At 41.7% G+C, this 15,356-nt stretch overlaps 1 protein-coding gene across 2 annotated transcripts in view; it reads left to right on the plus strand.

The window, feature by feature from the left end:
- Positions 1-15,130, plus strand: part of PCBP3 (poly(rC) binding protein 3) — a 111,845-nt gene extending 96,715 nt beyond the window's left edge. For both annotated transcript variants that reach the window (XM_084820339.1, XM_084820330.1), the window contains 3 exons: positions 4,475-4,527; positions 12,589-12,758; positions 14,214-15,130. In XM_084820339.1, the coding sequence (XP_084676465.1) occupies positions 4,475-4,527; positions 12,589-12,758; positions 14,214-14,250 (260 nt within the window). In that variant the 3' untranslated portion in view covers positions 14,251-15,130. The remainder of the gene's footprint in view (positions 1-4,474; positions 4,528-12,588; positions 12,759-14,213) is intronic.
- The last annotated feature ends 226 nt before the right edge of the window (positions 15,131-15,356 follow it).

The raw sequence follows: 15,356 nt of genomic DNA on the forward strand, positions 1-15,356 counted from the left end.
TTCAGACACATGTAGGAAGAAAGCCAGACTATGAAGCACTTGGTCTTCAATGTCTATATACTAATGCCCAGAGTATGGGAAACAAACAGAACGAACTTGAACTCTTAATACAAGAGGGAAATTATGACTTGGTATGTATAACTGAGACTTGGTGGGATGACTCTCATGACTGGAATACAGCAATTGAAGGATATAACTTGTTCAAAAAGAATAGGAGGAACAGAAAGGGAGGTGGGGTTAAACTGTATGTGAAAAATACATATCTCTGCACAGAAATACAGGAGGAGGAGCTTGGTAGCTCCATCGAGAGCATCTGGATGAAAATAAATGGAGCAAAGAATAAAAGGAACCTGGTGGTCGGAGTCTACTATCAGCCAGGCGGCCACCCAATCAAGGAGAAGACGAGGTTGAAACTTTTGAAAAGCAAATAGCCAATATTTTAAGGAAGCAGGATGTAGTAGTAATGGGGGACTTCAATTTCCCCGATATTTGTTGGGAGACAAATTCTGCAAAACATGGCCCCTCCAGGAAATTCCTGACTTGTGTGGCAGATAACTTCCTCCTACAGAAAGTAGAGGAAGGAACTAGAGGATCGGCTATCCTTGACTTGATCCTAACCAACAGAGATGACTTAGTAGATAAAGTAGCAGTTACAGGAACTCTGGGGGAAAGCGACCATGTTGCACTTGAGTTCTTGGTTCTAAGGGAAGCAAAAGCCGAGTGTAGTCAAACACGTAAACTGGATTTTAGGAAAGCTGATTTTAATAAACTCAGAACAATGATCAGTAAGGTCCCATGACAAGTGACTCTAACGAGAACAGGAGTCCAAGATGGGTGGGATCTTTTAAAAAAGGACATTCTCAAGGCACAATTACAAACAATTCCAACAAGAAGAAAAGGTGGAAGACAACAGAAGAAGCCAATGTGGCTTCACAAAAAGCTTAGAGATGACCTGAAAACAAAAAAGGACACATATAGGAAGTGGAAAGAAGGCCAAGCAGCAAAGGAAGAGTACAGGCAGGTAGCACAGAATTGAAGGGGTTGCGTCAGGAAGGCTAAAGCTGAGAAGAAGCTGAGGTTAGCAAGGGATGCTAAAAACAATAAAAGGCTTTCTTCAGCTACGTGCATAGTAAAAGGCAGAGGAAAGAAATGGTTGTTCAGCTATTAAATAAGGATGGCAAAATGATAACAGATGACAAAGAAAAGGCAGAGGTGCTCAATTCCTACTTTGGCTCAGTCTTCTCCCAAAAGAGGATCTATGACCCCCCCCCGGCATAGGCGAAGTACAGGCTGAAGGGGCAGGATTGTAGCTTGAGATCGATAGGCATATGGTCAAGGAACACCTCATTACTTTGAATGAGTTCAAATCTCCAGGGCCAGATGAACTGCATCCTAGAGTAATAAAGGAACTGGCAGAAGAACTTTCAGAACCGCTGTCTATTCTCTTTGAGAAATCATGGAGGATGGGTGAAGTGCCAGATGACTGGAGGAGGGCTAATGTTGTCCCTATCTTCAAAAAGTGTAAAACACACCAGTCGGTCTGACATCAATCCCTGAGAAAATTCTGGAGCAGATGATAAAGCAATCCATCTGGAAGCACCTTGACAACAATGCAGTGATTACTCAAAGCCAACATGGATTTGTCAAGAACAAATCCTGCCAGATGAATCTGATCTCATTTTTGGATCAGGTAACCTCCCTTTTGGACCGTGGGAATGCTGTAGACATAATATACCTCGACTTCAGCAAAGCTTTCGACAAAGTGCCCCATGATATCCTGAAGAGCAGCAAACTAGCTCAAAGTGGGCTAGATGAAACAACGATCCGGTGGATCCACAGTTGGCTACAGAATCGGAATCAAAGAGTGCTTATCAATGGGACCTTCTCAAACTGGGGAGAGGTAACGAGCTGGGTACCGCAGGGCTCAGTCCTGGGCCCAATGCTCTTCAACATTTTTATTAATGACTTGGAGGAGGAGGTGCAGGGAATGCTGATCACATTTGCAGGTGACACAAAATTGGGCGCGATAGCTAATACTTTGGAAGACAGAAACAAAATTAAAAATGATCTTGATAGACTCAAGCACTGGGCAGAAAACAACAGAATGCAATTTAATAGGGATAAATGCCAAGTTCTGCACCCAGGAAAAAGAAACCAAATGCACAGTTATAAGATTGGGGATTTGTGGCTCAACAACACTACAAGTGAGAAGGATCTTGGAATTGTTGTCGATCACAAGCTGAAGATGAGCCAACAATGGGATGTGGTTGCAAAGAAGGCCAATGCTCTTTTGGGGTGCATTAATAGAAACATAGCTTCCAAATCCCGGGAAGTACTAGTTCCCCTCTACTCAGCACTGGTTAGGCCTCATCAAGAGTACTGTGTCCAGTTCTGGGCACCACACTTTAAGAAGGATGCAGACACACTGGAAAGGGTTCAGAGGAGGGCAACAAAGATGATCAGGGGACTGGAAACAAAGCCCTGTGAGGATAGACTGAAAGAACTGGGCATGTTTAGCCTTGAGAAGAGAAGACTGAGGGGAGATAGGATAGCACTCTTCAAGTACTTGAAAGGTTGTCACAGAGAGGAAGGCCAGGATCTCTTCTTGATCATCCCAGACTGCAGGACACGGAATAATGGGCTCAAGTTACAGGAAGCCAGATTCCGGCTGAACATCAGGAGAAACTTCCTGACTGTTAGAGCAATACGACAATGGAACCAATGACCTAGGGAGGTGGTGGGCTCTCCCACACTGGAGGCCTTCAAGACGAGGCTGGACAGCCACCTGTCAGGGATGCTCTGACTTGGATTCCTGCATTGAGCAGGGGGTTGGACTCGATGGCCTTGAAGGCCCCTTCCAACCCTACCATTCTATGATTCTATGAGGGTATGGCGGGCTCTGTTTTCTCTGTAACAAAAGTTCCTGTTTTAGGCCCTAGAAGTACAAAGAGAGAAGTGAAAAAGGGAAATGTGGGCCCACAAGGAAGACCCTCCCACCAAGGGCTGCATGTAGACAGTGGGACATAAATACTGATTCATTATGATTAGTGAGTTGTGTCAGTTGGTCAAGAATTTGTTTTTATTCTGTCTTGGAGTCATTGCATTGGATTAAAAAAAAAACAGGAGTGGAAAAAACAGCTGCTAGTACTGTTTTGCAAATGCTTGCAAAAGCGGTTGTGCAGAAGAGTTCACACAGTGCAGAAGACTTCACACATAGAAAGGTTTTATAGGATTTCTTGTGCTTCTACTTGTGCAAGACATTGTGGTTCCTTGGCTTTTATAAAAAATGTTTAGGTTTCATTTTAGCCCCTGTATTATTTGACATGGTGTCATATATCTAATAAGAGTGGGTTTGGGTATTTTTTAGAAAACAGTATATAAATTAGTAAGAGCAGATCAGTATGATTTTAGTCATAACTTTCAACCCTGAAATCCCTGCCTTGCAAATTACTGCCGCAAGAAATGTGTATAATCATTAAAAAGTGGTTACAGGATTACGGTTCTGACATCTATTGTGACTGGAGAAGACAGAGAGATTCAGAAAAACACAATAAATGTGATGTTCCTTAATTTACTGGATGAAGTCATGTCAGCTCTAAACTTCTTTCCATATTTTCTGGTTTGTATTACTTGAATGTGAATGTCAAGGCTAAAGCATTCATTGTACTGTGGACTTGGTGCCTGTAATAACTTGCATGTTTGAAGAAAAAAAAAGTAGGTGATTTATTGCTTGTAGTTATCAATATGACAGGAAGGTTCCCCACCCCCACACACATTCATAGTTTATACCTTTGACTTTCAGGCCACAAACTTCCAGAGTAATTTCATAGTAAAACTCTATCCTTGTATTAGATCTTGTGTCAAGATTTCATCCCTCCTTGTATTTGGCATCAATACACTGTGCAATGATTAGCAAATTGGGTACCAATTTGCCTATTTTTGGCAACCAAAAATGGCTAGGTAGAGACATAGAATAAAATGTGTTGATGCTGGCTTCACCAAATGGGTTTCTGTGGGAGACACTGCATCATCATGGCCTGAACAGGTTTGCCCCCAAAGGAGCCACAGGTTCATGGCTAATGGTCAGATGGGCTTTATTTTTGCTCCATTGAATAGTAACAACATTTTGAGCACTGAAAAATGGAAACAAAAGCCAGCTTTCAAGGAATGTTCCTATCTTTGATTTCAAAATAGAGGCAAGGCAAGATTAGGGTACCATTACTCGTGGGATTTGTAATAACTGTATTAGAACCAACTGGACAGGTCACTGAAGTGTGATGACAACTGGTTCCTGGAGCTCTAGATTAGTAGTACTAGTGTTTTCCTTGTTATTTTACCAAAATATGTTCCTTTCTTACCCTCTGGCCCTGGTGCAGGCTGAGAAATTCACGAGGTCTACTATTGTGATGAAATACCAGACAGTGTTTCATATTTGCTTTTCAACCTATAACCATTTTCTCTTGCATATGCTCAGGTTTGGATGCCAGTCCCCCGGCCAGTACTCATGAACTCACCATTCCCAATGATGTGAGTATCACATCTCAATGCTCTCCATATCACCTTACAAACATATTGGTTGGTCTACAAATGACATCTAGGCTACCCAGCTTTAGAAAATCCCATTCATTAACTCCAGGCATGCCATTTCAAAGTATTTTGTCAAAGTATAGTTATTAAATTGTGAGGAATGAAACAAAGCATTGGGGAGAGGAGGGGTTGTCTTTGCTACCTCTCTTTAGCAATTTGGTACTTATGGAATTTGCCTGATTGACATTGCTAGGGAACGGAACCATTTTCTGTTCTTCTGAAGAGCAACTGTATGAAGAGTTTGCAACTTGTTAGCAGGTGCTGCCTCAGCAATTTGTCTTATGGGATGAGAGGGGAATTGGTCCTCATGAGTGGTAATTCAAATCAGGGCAATTTGTTTTGAACTGAAAAAATGGTGGGCCTTATTTGTGGTGGGACAGGAGGAGGACTATGGAAGGGACCTGTTTCTTGGTTCAATTTGTTGTGATGATAGTATCCTATTATAAGAAGAAACTTTGTACTTTATTAATGTTCATGTTTTTATGTATTTATTTATAGCATTTATGTCCCCACCCCTCATCATATGTGAGCGTAGGGTGGGTCACAGCAATCAAATAAAAACAGATACAATTTAAAAACAGAAACATCAAACAAATATTACCAAAAGGTCTGCTGGGAAAAAAAAGTCTGCAGTTTGCACTGAAATGTATATAGCTTAGGAGCCAACTGGAGCTTGGAGGGGAGAGAATTCCACAAGTGGGGTGCTTCTGCCAAGAAGGCCCTCCAATGAATTATAGATATATACATTTTTAACCTCTGTCAGCGATGGCATCATAAAAAGGCCTTCCCTAGCTCAAATCCCAGGCAGGATTTCCTGGGGTAAGATTCATTTACCCAGGTACCAAGCCTTTTAGGGCTTTGTACATTCACCTTGAATTGGGCTCAGTGACTAATAGGCAGCCAATGCAGATCTTTAAGGACCAGTGTGCAGACACACCCATGAACACTCTGCCCTAGTTGCAGTCTCTGGACTGTCTTCAAGGGGAGCCCCATGTAGAGTGAGTTGCAGTATTCTAACTGGGAGGTTACCAGCACATGGATAACTGGGCATCGGGTTCAAACAGTTTAGATTATAATCCTGTCTCTGGTACAAAGCAGATCAAAAGTGAAAGTTTCCCCCCACATTTTCCAAAGCTGTCTCAACAACTAATAAGAAGAGAGACAGAACAAATATAGCACTTCTTTTCAAATCATATATGCAGAAACTCTACATTGATGCAGTTTTATGTTTATATATTTATTTTAGCCAATTTCCTAAATTCTCTGCTAGTCCATTCCAACCATGCAACCATATTAATTTCTTCTGATCAAAATTTCCACATGTGTTATTTCATTGCAATAAAAACTGAGCATTTTTTCCTCAATAAATTGTATGGGTATAGAAAATTAATACAACCTTCAAGCTCAATGAAGTCATGATTTTCTATTTGCCTGTTAGTAGAGGGGCCAGATCAATTCCTTAATGTCCATTGTAGTTTGGCTTTTTTTCGTAGAAACAGAGCACTTTAGTTTTTGTAGTGAACTATACCTCTTTTCTGTTTCTATATTTTAAGAGCAAAAATGAATAATTCCCTACAGCTGATGCAGGTTCAGCTCCTTCAACTTCCTGTTTTGATCATTTCAATTGTTCTTCTTTGTACTTACTCTGTTAAAATTCTTGAGCTGAGCCAAAATATGCCGTTCAATGTTGTTTGCATCAAAATACATTTTCTTTTTTGGTATACTTTTGGGTTTTGTGTAATTTGCTTAGCAACAAAAATTAATTCTCCCTGACTGAGCATGCAAATTTCAACAGGAACTCAGAAGCTCACAAAAGTTCAGCTTCTTGAATGTAGGTAACCAAAACAAATTTCACATGAGATCTTATCAATACTCTGGTTCATTCATTCTCCAGGGCAAGCAGTGAATTGGCTAGTGGAAGAGCAATGCACGCCCCATTCCCACATAGGTAACATCTAGTGGGACCTTCATTTAGTGGGAACTTCACGCAATTGCTTAGCCATGTTTGTGTGTTTCGTTTCCTTTCTTCCCTCACAAAGTAACAGGGAGGATCATATAAACCTGGCATTCATGTGGAATACCTGATTCACGCTAGATGATATCTATGCAGTGGATGAGCCCACACTGTTACCCCACTATGCAAATTAAATAAATAAAATAAAATAAATTAATTGAGCCTTGGTCTGAAGGAATGTATGGACGGAGGCACTGCTTTCTACGATTACGTAAATACTTTTTTGTTCCTACTGAAAATGCTTCGCCTAATAATCATAACCTAGAATTAGGGAGCATTTCATTGGTGCTCATAGTTCTCCTGCTACACACAAGCACTGTCACCTTCAATAAAATGTTTATGCTAGTCTCACACGCCTCCTACAGAAGGTGATTAGATCTCTAAGAAAAAGATGGCGTCCTACAATGACATCTTAGAATGCCTGATTCCTGATGAACATTCTCCCTGCCATGTGGGAGTTGCGTAACCATGAATACATCAACCAGCGCTGTGGGCTGTGTCTCTGTGGGTGGAGCTGATTGTGTGAGGTTTTCCCACAGAGTTTGCCCCCATCAGGAAGAAGTGTACTGATTCCATGGCAAAGACCAACACAATCAGCTCCGCCCATGTCATTGTTTTCCCTGCCATGTAGGATCTGTTCCGGATAAACGTTCTGTTCCAAACGGCTGGGAGACAAAGGGCACCTCTACAATGCGTAATGGATGGAATCCAGGGTTATTATGAAGGAATCCTGACTTGAGGGTTACATTTAATTGCCCATGCAAGTGATGTTTTAGCTTGGCATGTCTTCCTAAATTTAGAGGCAACAATATCGTGTTCGGTGAGGCGAAGACTTTTCACTTTTTTAAAATCAAGGCGAATTCTCATGATTTGCAGTTTCTTTTTTATCCTTGGTTGGTTTATCCTCTTCTTGTTATCCTCTATAGAAAGTGATTTTTCTTCTGTACCTGTAATCTAGTGTTACTCCCTGGCCCATTAGGAATGACCTGCCTTTGAGCCTGCAACACATAATCCTGGAGGACATCTGCTATGTTCAGGGCTTCCTTTTCCTCTGGGCAAGTTTTCCCAGAAAGGCTTGTATCACGTTGTATGTTCTGATTACAGATCAGATTATATATTATAACATATCCTCCAACGGTTCACAGTTGAAAGTAGGGACACTTGTGAGTACTTCTATCACCCCCTATTCTCACACTGAGGATCACTGGTCTGAGTTCCACCACCACACGCACACGCACGCACACGCACACGCACACTTTGCTTTGTACATTGTATTCATTTCCTCTGCAATAAGATATCTTCCATTAGCTTCTGAAGCAGGAGTCTTGGCAAGCCATAATGGTTTCCTTTAAAAGAAAATAAAAATACTTAATAGAATTATTCATCTCACAATGGATCTACTTACACTTACAGGATATTTGCAACTCAAATACATCTAGTGACCTTTACTATCTGTATAGGCAATTACTGGGGGAGGGAGTAGTCCACAGGCTAACAAGACTCTGTAAAAGGCATCTCCAAATACCACGCCCTCCCCGCAAAAAAACTTGGACAATGAACTACCACGAACAGTTGCTAGGAAACAGGCATAGTTGAATAGAGACAGCTGAAGCAGTTGCCATTGCTCTTAGCATTCAGATTGGGCCTAAATTAAGGTCTGCTTGGCAGTAACTTTGAAATTCACTCTTTAGGCTTCCTTAAGTGTTCTCCCAACTAGAAAAGGTAACATAAAATAGATGTCTGAAGGAATTTCATAAACATTCTATAAGAAAGACCTATATGTAGCTTTGCTTCCTGTTAAACATTAATATGTCGAGTTATACTATGGCTTCATAAAAAAGGGATATTGTAGAGTTGGAAAAAATTCAGAAAAGGATAACTAAAATGATCAAGGGGCTGGAACAACTCCCCTATCAGGAAAGGTTACAAGATCTGGAAATGTTTAGCTTAGAGAAAAGGTGAATGAGGGGAGATTTGATAGAGGTGTACATTATGGATGGTGTGGAGAAAATGGATAGAGAGACATTTTTCTCCCTCTCATAATACCAGGGTCATCCCATGAAGCTGATTGGTGGGCGATTCAGGACAGATAAAAGGAAGGACCTCCTCACAAAGTACATAATTAAACTGTAGAATTCGCTACCACAAGATGTAGTGATGGCCACCAATTTGGATGGCTTTAAAAGGGGATTGGACAAATTCCTGGAGAAGGCTATCACTGGCTACTAGGCTTGACAGCTAATGCTACCTCCAGTATCAGAGGCAGAATGCCTATGTACACTAGTTGCCTGGTGGGAACATGAGTGGGAGGATGCTATTGCACTCATGTTCTACTTGTAGATTTTCCATAGGCAGCTGGTTGGCCACTGTGTGAACACAATGCTGGATGAGATGGACCTTTAGTCTGACCCAGTATGATTCTTCTTATGTTCATGTTTCTGCAGTTGTAGAAACATTGTCATTGTTTAATAAAATGATATATTAGCTCCCACCTCAATGGCTCAGAAAATAAAATAGCATGACCTTACTCAGAAATGATGGAATAGTGTTGAATGAGGTATGTAAGTTGAGGGAACTCATACACTGGAAGTTTTAAAAGCTTCACATTAGGGATGTCAGAGAATTCCGCAACAGATATCGGTGAGGCCAAATGCCAGTGCATTCGCCCCCCCGAAATCCATCGTGGAATGAAGCCCCCGCCCCCCCAACCCACAAAAGGCACACGGGACGAAGTCCCCACCACCCACGAAAGGTGTGCAAAACGGAGCACTTACCTGCTCCCATCCGCGCTGCTTTGCGAATGATGGCCGTCCTGCGGCTGCCATTCGCTTCATCTTCATAGCCGTGATAGGCTACATAAATTCTTATGTAGCCTATCACGGCGGGGGGGGGGGAAACTCAGCGTACACAAATGGCGGTAGCCGCCGCCATTTGCGTACACTGGGTTTTTTTCCCCCTGCTGTGATAGGCTACGTAAATATTTACGTAGCCTATCACGGCTCAATACAGGGACGCAAATGGCGGCTACGACAGCCACCATTTGCGTCCCTGCAGGGCTGCCCAGTGGCCGGATGCCCAGCTGCGGGTGGCCGGAGCCGGCTGGGCAGGATTCTGGGGGGGAGGACCGGATCACCTCCCCCCCCGTCAAGGATTCTGGGGGAAGGGATGGAGCACCTCCCCCCCTCTGCGGATTGCTCGGCGTGGAGCCAGGTAGGTGTTTCGTACATCCCTACTTCATATTTATAAATGTATGATTTTGGAGGGAATTTTTTCCTCTCTTTTTTGCTGCCACCAACCTGAGGAATTCCATGAGATGCCAGCAGCAGGAGTGTGGCTCCTGGGAGGAGGAGGGGGCCAAAATTGCTCCTAGACCCCACCCCATCCTCACCCCTGTCTTAGGTATTTTTGTGTGTGTGTGAATAAATCTGATGCCAATAGCTGGCACAGTACCTCCAGGATGCAAACCTGTTATTTACATTTATTTCATTTTTTTAAAATGCCTCCCTTTCTCCAAAGACCTCCAGTTAGTCCCCTGTTTTATCCTCATAACTCAGAGGGAATAAACAGTTATCTAATCCACCCCATGATAAAATTGAATGAAAGCTATCCTCAGTTGTGAACTAAGGATATGTCAGTCAACTAAACTAGGGACAGTTAGTATATATTTCTTAAATTATTTCTGATGGCTAAAAATCCTATTTATCATCATAATATTTTAATTAACACCCCTATGGTTTCATAGAATCGTAGGGTTGGAAGGGGCCTACAAGGCCATCGAGTCCAACCCCTATTTAGGCCTACCTATCTTCTGAAGCTTTGAAGTAGGCTCATTTTGTTCAAAAGGGATATTGGTTTGGCAGAGTATTTTGCTTTAGTTTGTTTGGCTATTCATAAGATTTTGCCTTGGTGTTTTGGTTCCCACCTTCCTCTTCTCTGCTTGTTTTTCACACTTCACACACTCATTAATGAATTACATGGGACATTTGTATGTTCACTGTAGTTAACTGGCAAGTATTTATTTTATTGAAGACCATTGATGTGGTTTTTCTGGAAAGCTTTGAATTGGAAAAGTTTCTCATTTTTTTTCCAATTTGCATGGGGTAATTTACATAGGAAATTTTCCAGTTTGCATTGGAAAATGTTCTGATGCCCTCGAGCGGGTGTGGGCAACTTGTGGCCTTCCAGAAGGTGTAGGCCAAAACATCTGGAGGGCCTTAAATTGCCCACCTCTGCCCTAGAGAGATCTAATTTAGCATGTTTATTTTACTTGTATTTCATAAACAAATCTAAAAAAAAAAAAAAGTAACCCCTGTTAATTTTTTGTCCCAATATACCACAAGTATTTGTCATGAAAGATTTGAGCGATAAAATTAAAACACACTTAATGGGATTTAAATGCTATATTATATAGAATTATTTATTGGAATACTTGTAAAAAATTAAAAACAATAGCATGTACTTCCCCTATATTATTTAAATTTCAGAAGACAGCCCCCCCAAGGGACTGAAAACTGTTTATTATTACATTTATATCCCACCTTTTTTCCTCTTGCAAGGAACCCAAGATGGCTTACATGGTCCTCCTCCTCTCCATTTTATTCTCACAACAACCCTGTGAGGTAGGTTAGGCCAAGCATCAGTAAATGGCCTACAGTCACCCTGTGAGCTTCATGGCCAAGTGGGGACTAGAACCTGGATTTCCCAAGTCCCAGTGCAATACTCTAACCATGACACCACACTGGCTGTCACTGATTAATTTTAATTTGACACATTAATTAATGTTAGCAACCCAAAGAAATGTGCATGATATTCTGACAACCACTCATCTATTTCAACACCTTCAGTTCCATTGGCACTATTTATTCATTCCATTTCACTCAGACACATATGTATTTCAGTGACTTATATGCATCCTCTCATGTACTTGCTAAGGATAATCACTGGAAAAACATTAATTACAACTTTGAAACTGCCAAGCTTTCCTAATGTTGTATTTGCACTTGGCATCCGTTCATGTCTACTAATGAACTTAAGAAACAGAACACTCTCCATGGAAAAATAAAGCTCTGCAACTCTGTTGAAGTCCCCCTCTTGACTGTAGTTTCATGGGAGAAGCTAATGAGTGACTGGGCATGATGAATCAATTACCTGCTCATCCCTACTTATGGCCACTTGTCCAGTTCTGCTCCATACCACGCACCTAAGGGAAGAAAAGAAGGGGGACTATGGCCCACTAATCCATGCACTAACCTGGCAAATCACAGGGCTTCCTGTCCCTCTCCCTCCCCTGGTACCCAGCTCAAAGTGGAAGACCCTCCTGCATTCTGAGCACATACGGGAGGAGAGAAAGGGCTGGTGTCTCAGGCTGGTGACAATGACAGAACACTGGAAGAAGGCTGTGAGGAAGCTCCAGCTCTCCAGCCCAGAGCCCCCTTGAATACAGGCTGTGGGATGGAAGGGGAGGGGGCAGAGAGCCCTTTCAGCCCTCATTGAAGGGACTGCCACCATCTTATAACATGTGGAAAACGGGGCATGGAGCTGGCTGCATCTGTGGTGGCAGCTGTGGAGTGGGAGATTCACCTCCTCTCTGCCTCACAGCCCTCACTGCAACTGTTGCAGCAAAATACAAGATGCAGGCCCCTAAGTCTCCTCAGCCATTTGAATAGCCATACATCTGTCTCCAGCATGACAAGACACACTTGGCCTTTATGTACATGAGAGGCCTGGTGACTCTGTAACTTAATAGTTATGCAAAGAAGAGGGTTTTCACAAGGTAAAACCTGGGTGAGATCACCTAGGCAAGAGCACAGTTCAGCAGGAGAGTAGTGTAATAACACTCCGCTGAGTATTACAACATTTCCAGAGTAATAAAATAAAATTAAACAGAAACTGTTGCTCTGAGAAATATCTGTGACATTTACTGCTCACAGTCTTTAACAACAGAGGACACTGTAAGTAATTCCCCCTACCCCATGCCTTTTTTCTAGCTAATAGGCTGCATAATCGGACGCCAAGGGACCAAAATCAATGAAATTAGACAGATGTCTGGAGCACAGATCAAAATCGCCAATGCCACAGAAGGTTCATCAGAACGTCAAATTACCATCACAGGAACCCCAGCTAACATCAGCCTTGCTCAGTACCTCATCAATGCCAGGTGAGATTTCTTAATTAAGGCCCCATTCATACCTTTCCCACCATATTTTCATAACCAGTAAACAAAGTAGCCAATTAGGCTACAACATGAACATCTCACCATGTTACATTTACATAATCACCCAATTTGCATGTAACAACAACCCATGGGCTGTTGGGGATGTGCGGGTGCAAGCAAACCCATGCGCTCACTGCTTCTGCTTTGCATCCAGTTTAGAAAACAATCCAGGAGTTGTTCAGCATGATGTGCAAACCCAGAAGTTCTGGGTTTGTGTGACACACTGAACAATCAAAGAACAGGGCATTCCTGGATTGTTTTCCAAACCAACTGCAAAGCTAATAGGCTTCAGAATATGGACACTAAGGGACCAAAATCTAATTAGATGTCTAATTAACACATGATTGGTCCTTACATGTGAACCAGGTCTATATGACAGTTTCCATGCAGGAAGTGAATTAATCCAAAAATCTAATTATTGTGACTACAGTGGATAAGGACATTGACATTAATCTGGTCCCCTTATTCTATTATTGTAGCTATTATAGCTGAAGTAACATCTGTTGGCATCTTACAAGTTCCTCTGGCTACATTAACTTCTCTTTTAACTTATTCAAAGAGATGTTGAATTTAGTTGGCAATATTATTTTCCAGTACTGATTGTTTTGGTCTTAAAAAGTGGAATGCATTTGCATTTCCTGCATATTTTAAAATAAAAATAGGCACTTTTCTGAATGAGGGCACATAAGGTGATAAGGGCTAAAGCAAAGAGAAACAGGCTATCATTCTGTCTTAATAAAAGAGTAGGATCAACAACATATTTTAATATCCCTGGTGTGATGTCACTAATTCTTTGTCATTGTGGCTGATCTGTGGCTTGGAAGGAATAGGCTGAGGAAATATTGACACACCTGGACAGGGGCAGGAGGACCAGTGCTGAGCCTGTCTTTAGCACAGAGTCAGGTCTGTATACCTTCCCACTCTCCAGCTATACAGTTTAAAATCAAAATCACACCAAGGTGGGAGTGGGGGATGATACATATACACTTCCGTGTACACTAGAATGTCATATAGGGGAGGGGAGCTGAGCTGGGAAAGGCTCTAAATACAATTGATAAGCAGGAAATAAAGTGTTTGCAGAAGGGTCAGAATTTATTCAAGCCCATAATGTTTCAGAAAGCAAAATTTATCTGGGGGTAATTAGCAACAGGCAAAAGTAAACTCCTTGGGTCTCTCATCAAGGAAGCAAACTGAAGTTTATTTTTGTTGGTTGCCAATTGCTCCTGTGGAAAGAAATTTTCCTTTTCAAAAAGCATTGGGCCTGAATAAATTTTGCCACTTCTGAGAATAGTGTCTCTCCTGCTTACTTGTTGTAAAACGTTGACTGTCACTGCTCAAACTTTAAGCACTTGTTTTTTCCCCCTTTCTCCCATCTATTTTCACCTTTATCTATTCTAGGCTGACGTCTGAGGTCACTGGAATGGGGGCACTCTAATTTATACCGTCGTCCTTTATTCTGCATCATCTGACCCTATCAAGCCAATGACACTTCATCCAGCTTCTACAACCTGTATACTTACGGCTTCACACACAGCCCTTATCTCCTTGGATACTTTTCTTTGATAACAACTAATACATTTCTTTCTAAGTTGCATTTTGTGCTCCTGATTTTATTCCTGATTTTTAATTTATGCTCCAGAACAGTCTGTGTTTCAGATGTACAGTGCTAATTATTTTAAATAGGTTTTGCTGGGGTTTCCCTTGGTAAGAGTCCAGAAGAAGGCTGTGCTCGCTATTTAGCTCTATTTAGCTAAGATAGTTATCTTAGCATTTTCATTTTTTGCAGCACCTGCAGTAGTGCTGAGATCTGGCCTCATCTAGAGCAGTAGTTGCTTTGAAATAGTTATTTCTCTTAATTGTTCTATTATTCCTTCCATTTTGGATTGTGTTTACCCTTGGTTCATCCTTTAAACAATGTTTGAATCTCTGTTCTTAGAATGTGGCATGGCTTCTCCCATTTCATGTTGGAAGCAGAACATGCAGGAGCCAATGAGCATCAACAGAGGATCCCGATGGGTTCCCATGTGATCTATGCTGCTTCCAATATGGCATAGCCAAAGCAAGCCATTTTCATTATCAAGCAGAGAGCAAAGTGATAAAATCTTTTTTTTTAATATAGAATTATTTCATAGAAATGAGATAATGAAATGCAATGCAATGCAATGCAATGCAAAATGTGGCAGGAACTGCTGGGAGTATTCTTAAAACCTACAGACTTTTGGACTTAGCTCAGGAACCTCCAGTCGAGCCTGCTGTGTTTGCCATTGTTTGTATTCAATAAAAGTCTGTGCAGCTCTGCTAGTAACAAACTCTGCAGTTGGTCTCAGTGTTCTCTGTCTTGGTTTCCCTTGACAGGCTCTTTCCATCACCCACCTCCTCTACCTCCTTCCTACTTCAAATTTTTGCTTGACAAGATTGGATTCAGTAAGTGTATCTCTTCAGGTGGTTGTTTTTGGTTTTCTCTTTTAATCTTCCCATCACATTCTCATTCATCTTCACTAATAAGAAGGAAAGACCCCCAAGGACTGAGCATCTTAAAAA

The sequence above is a fragment of the Heloderma suspectum genome, chromosome 1 (genome assembly GCF_057233095.1).
Source record: "Heloderma suspectum isolate Gila_16-S chromosome 1, 16-S_ref, whole genome shotgun sequence".
Lineage (NCBI taxonomy): Eukaryota > Metazoa > Chordata > Lepidosauria > Squamata > Helodermatidae > Heloderma > Heloderma suspectum.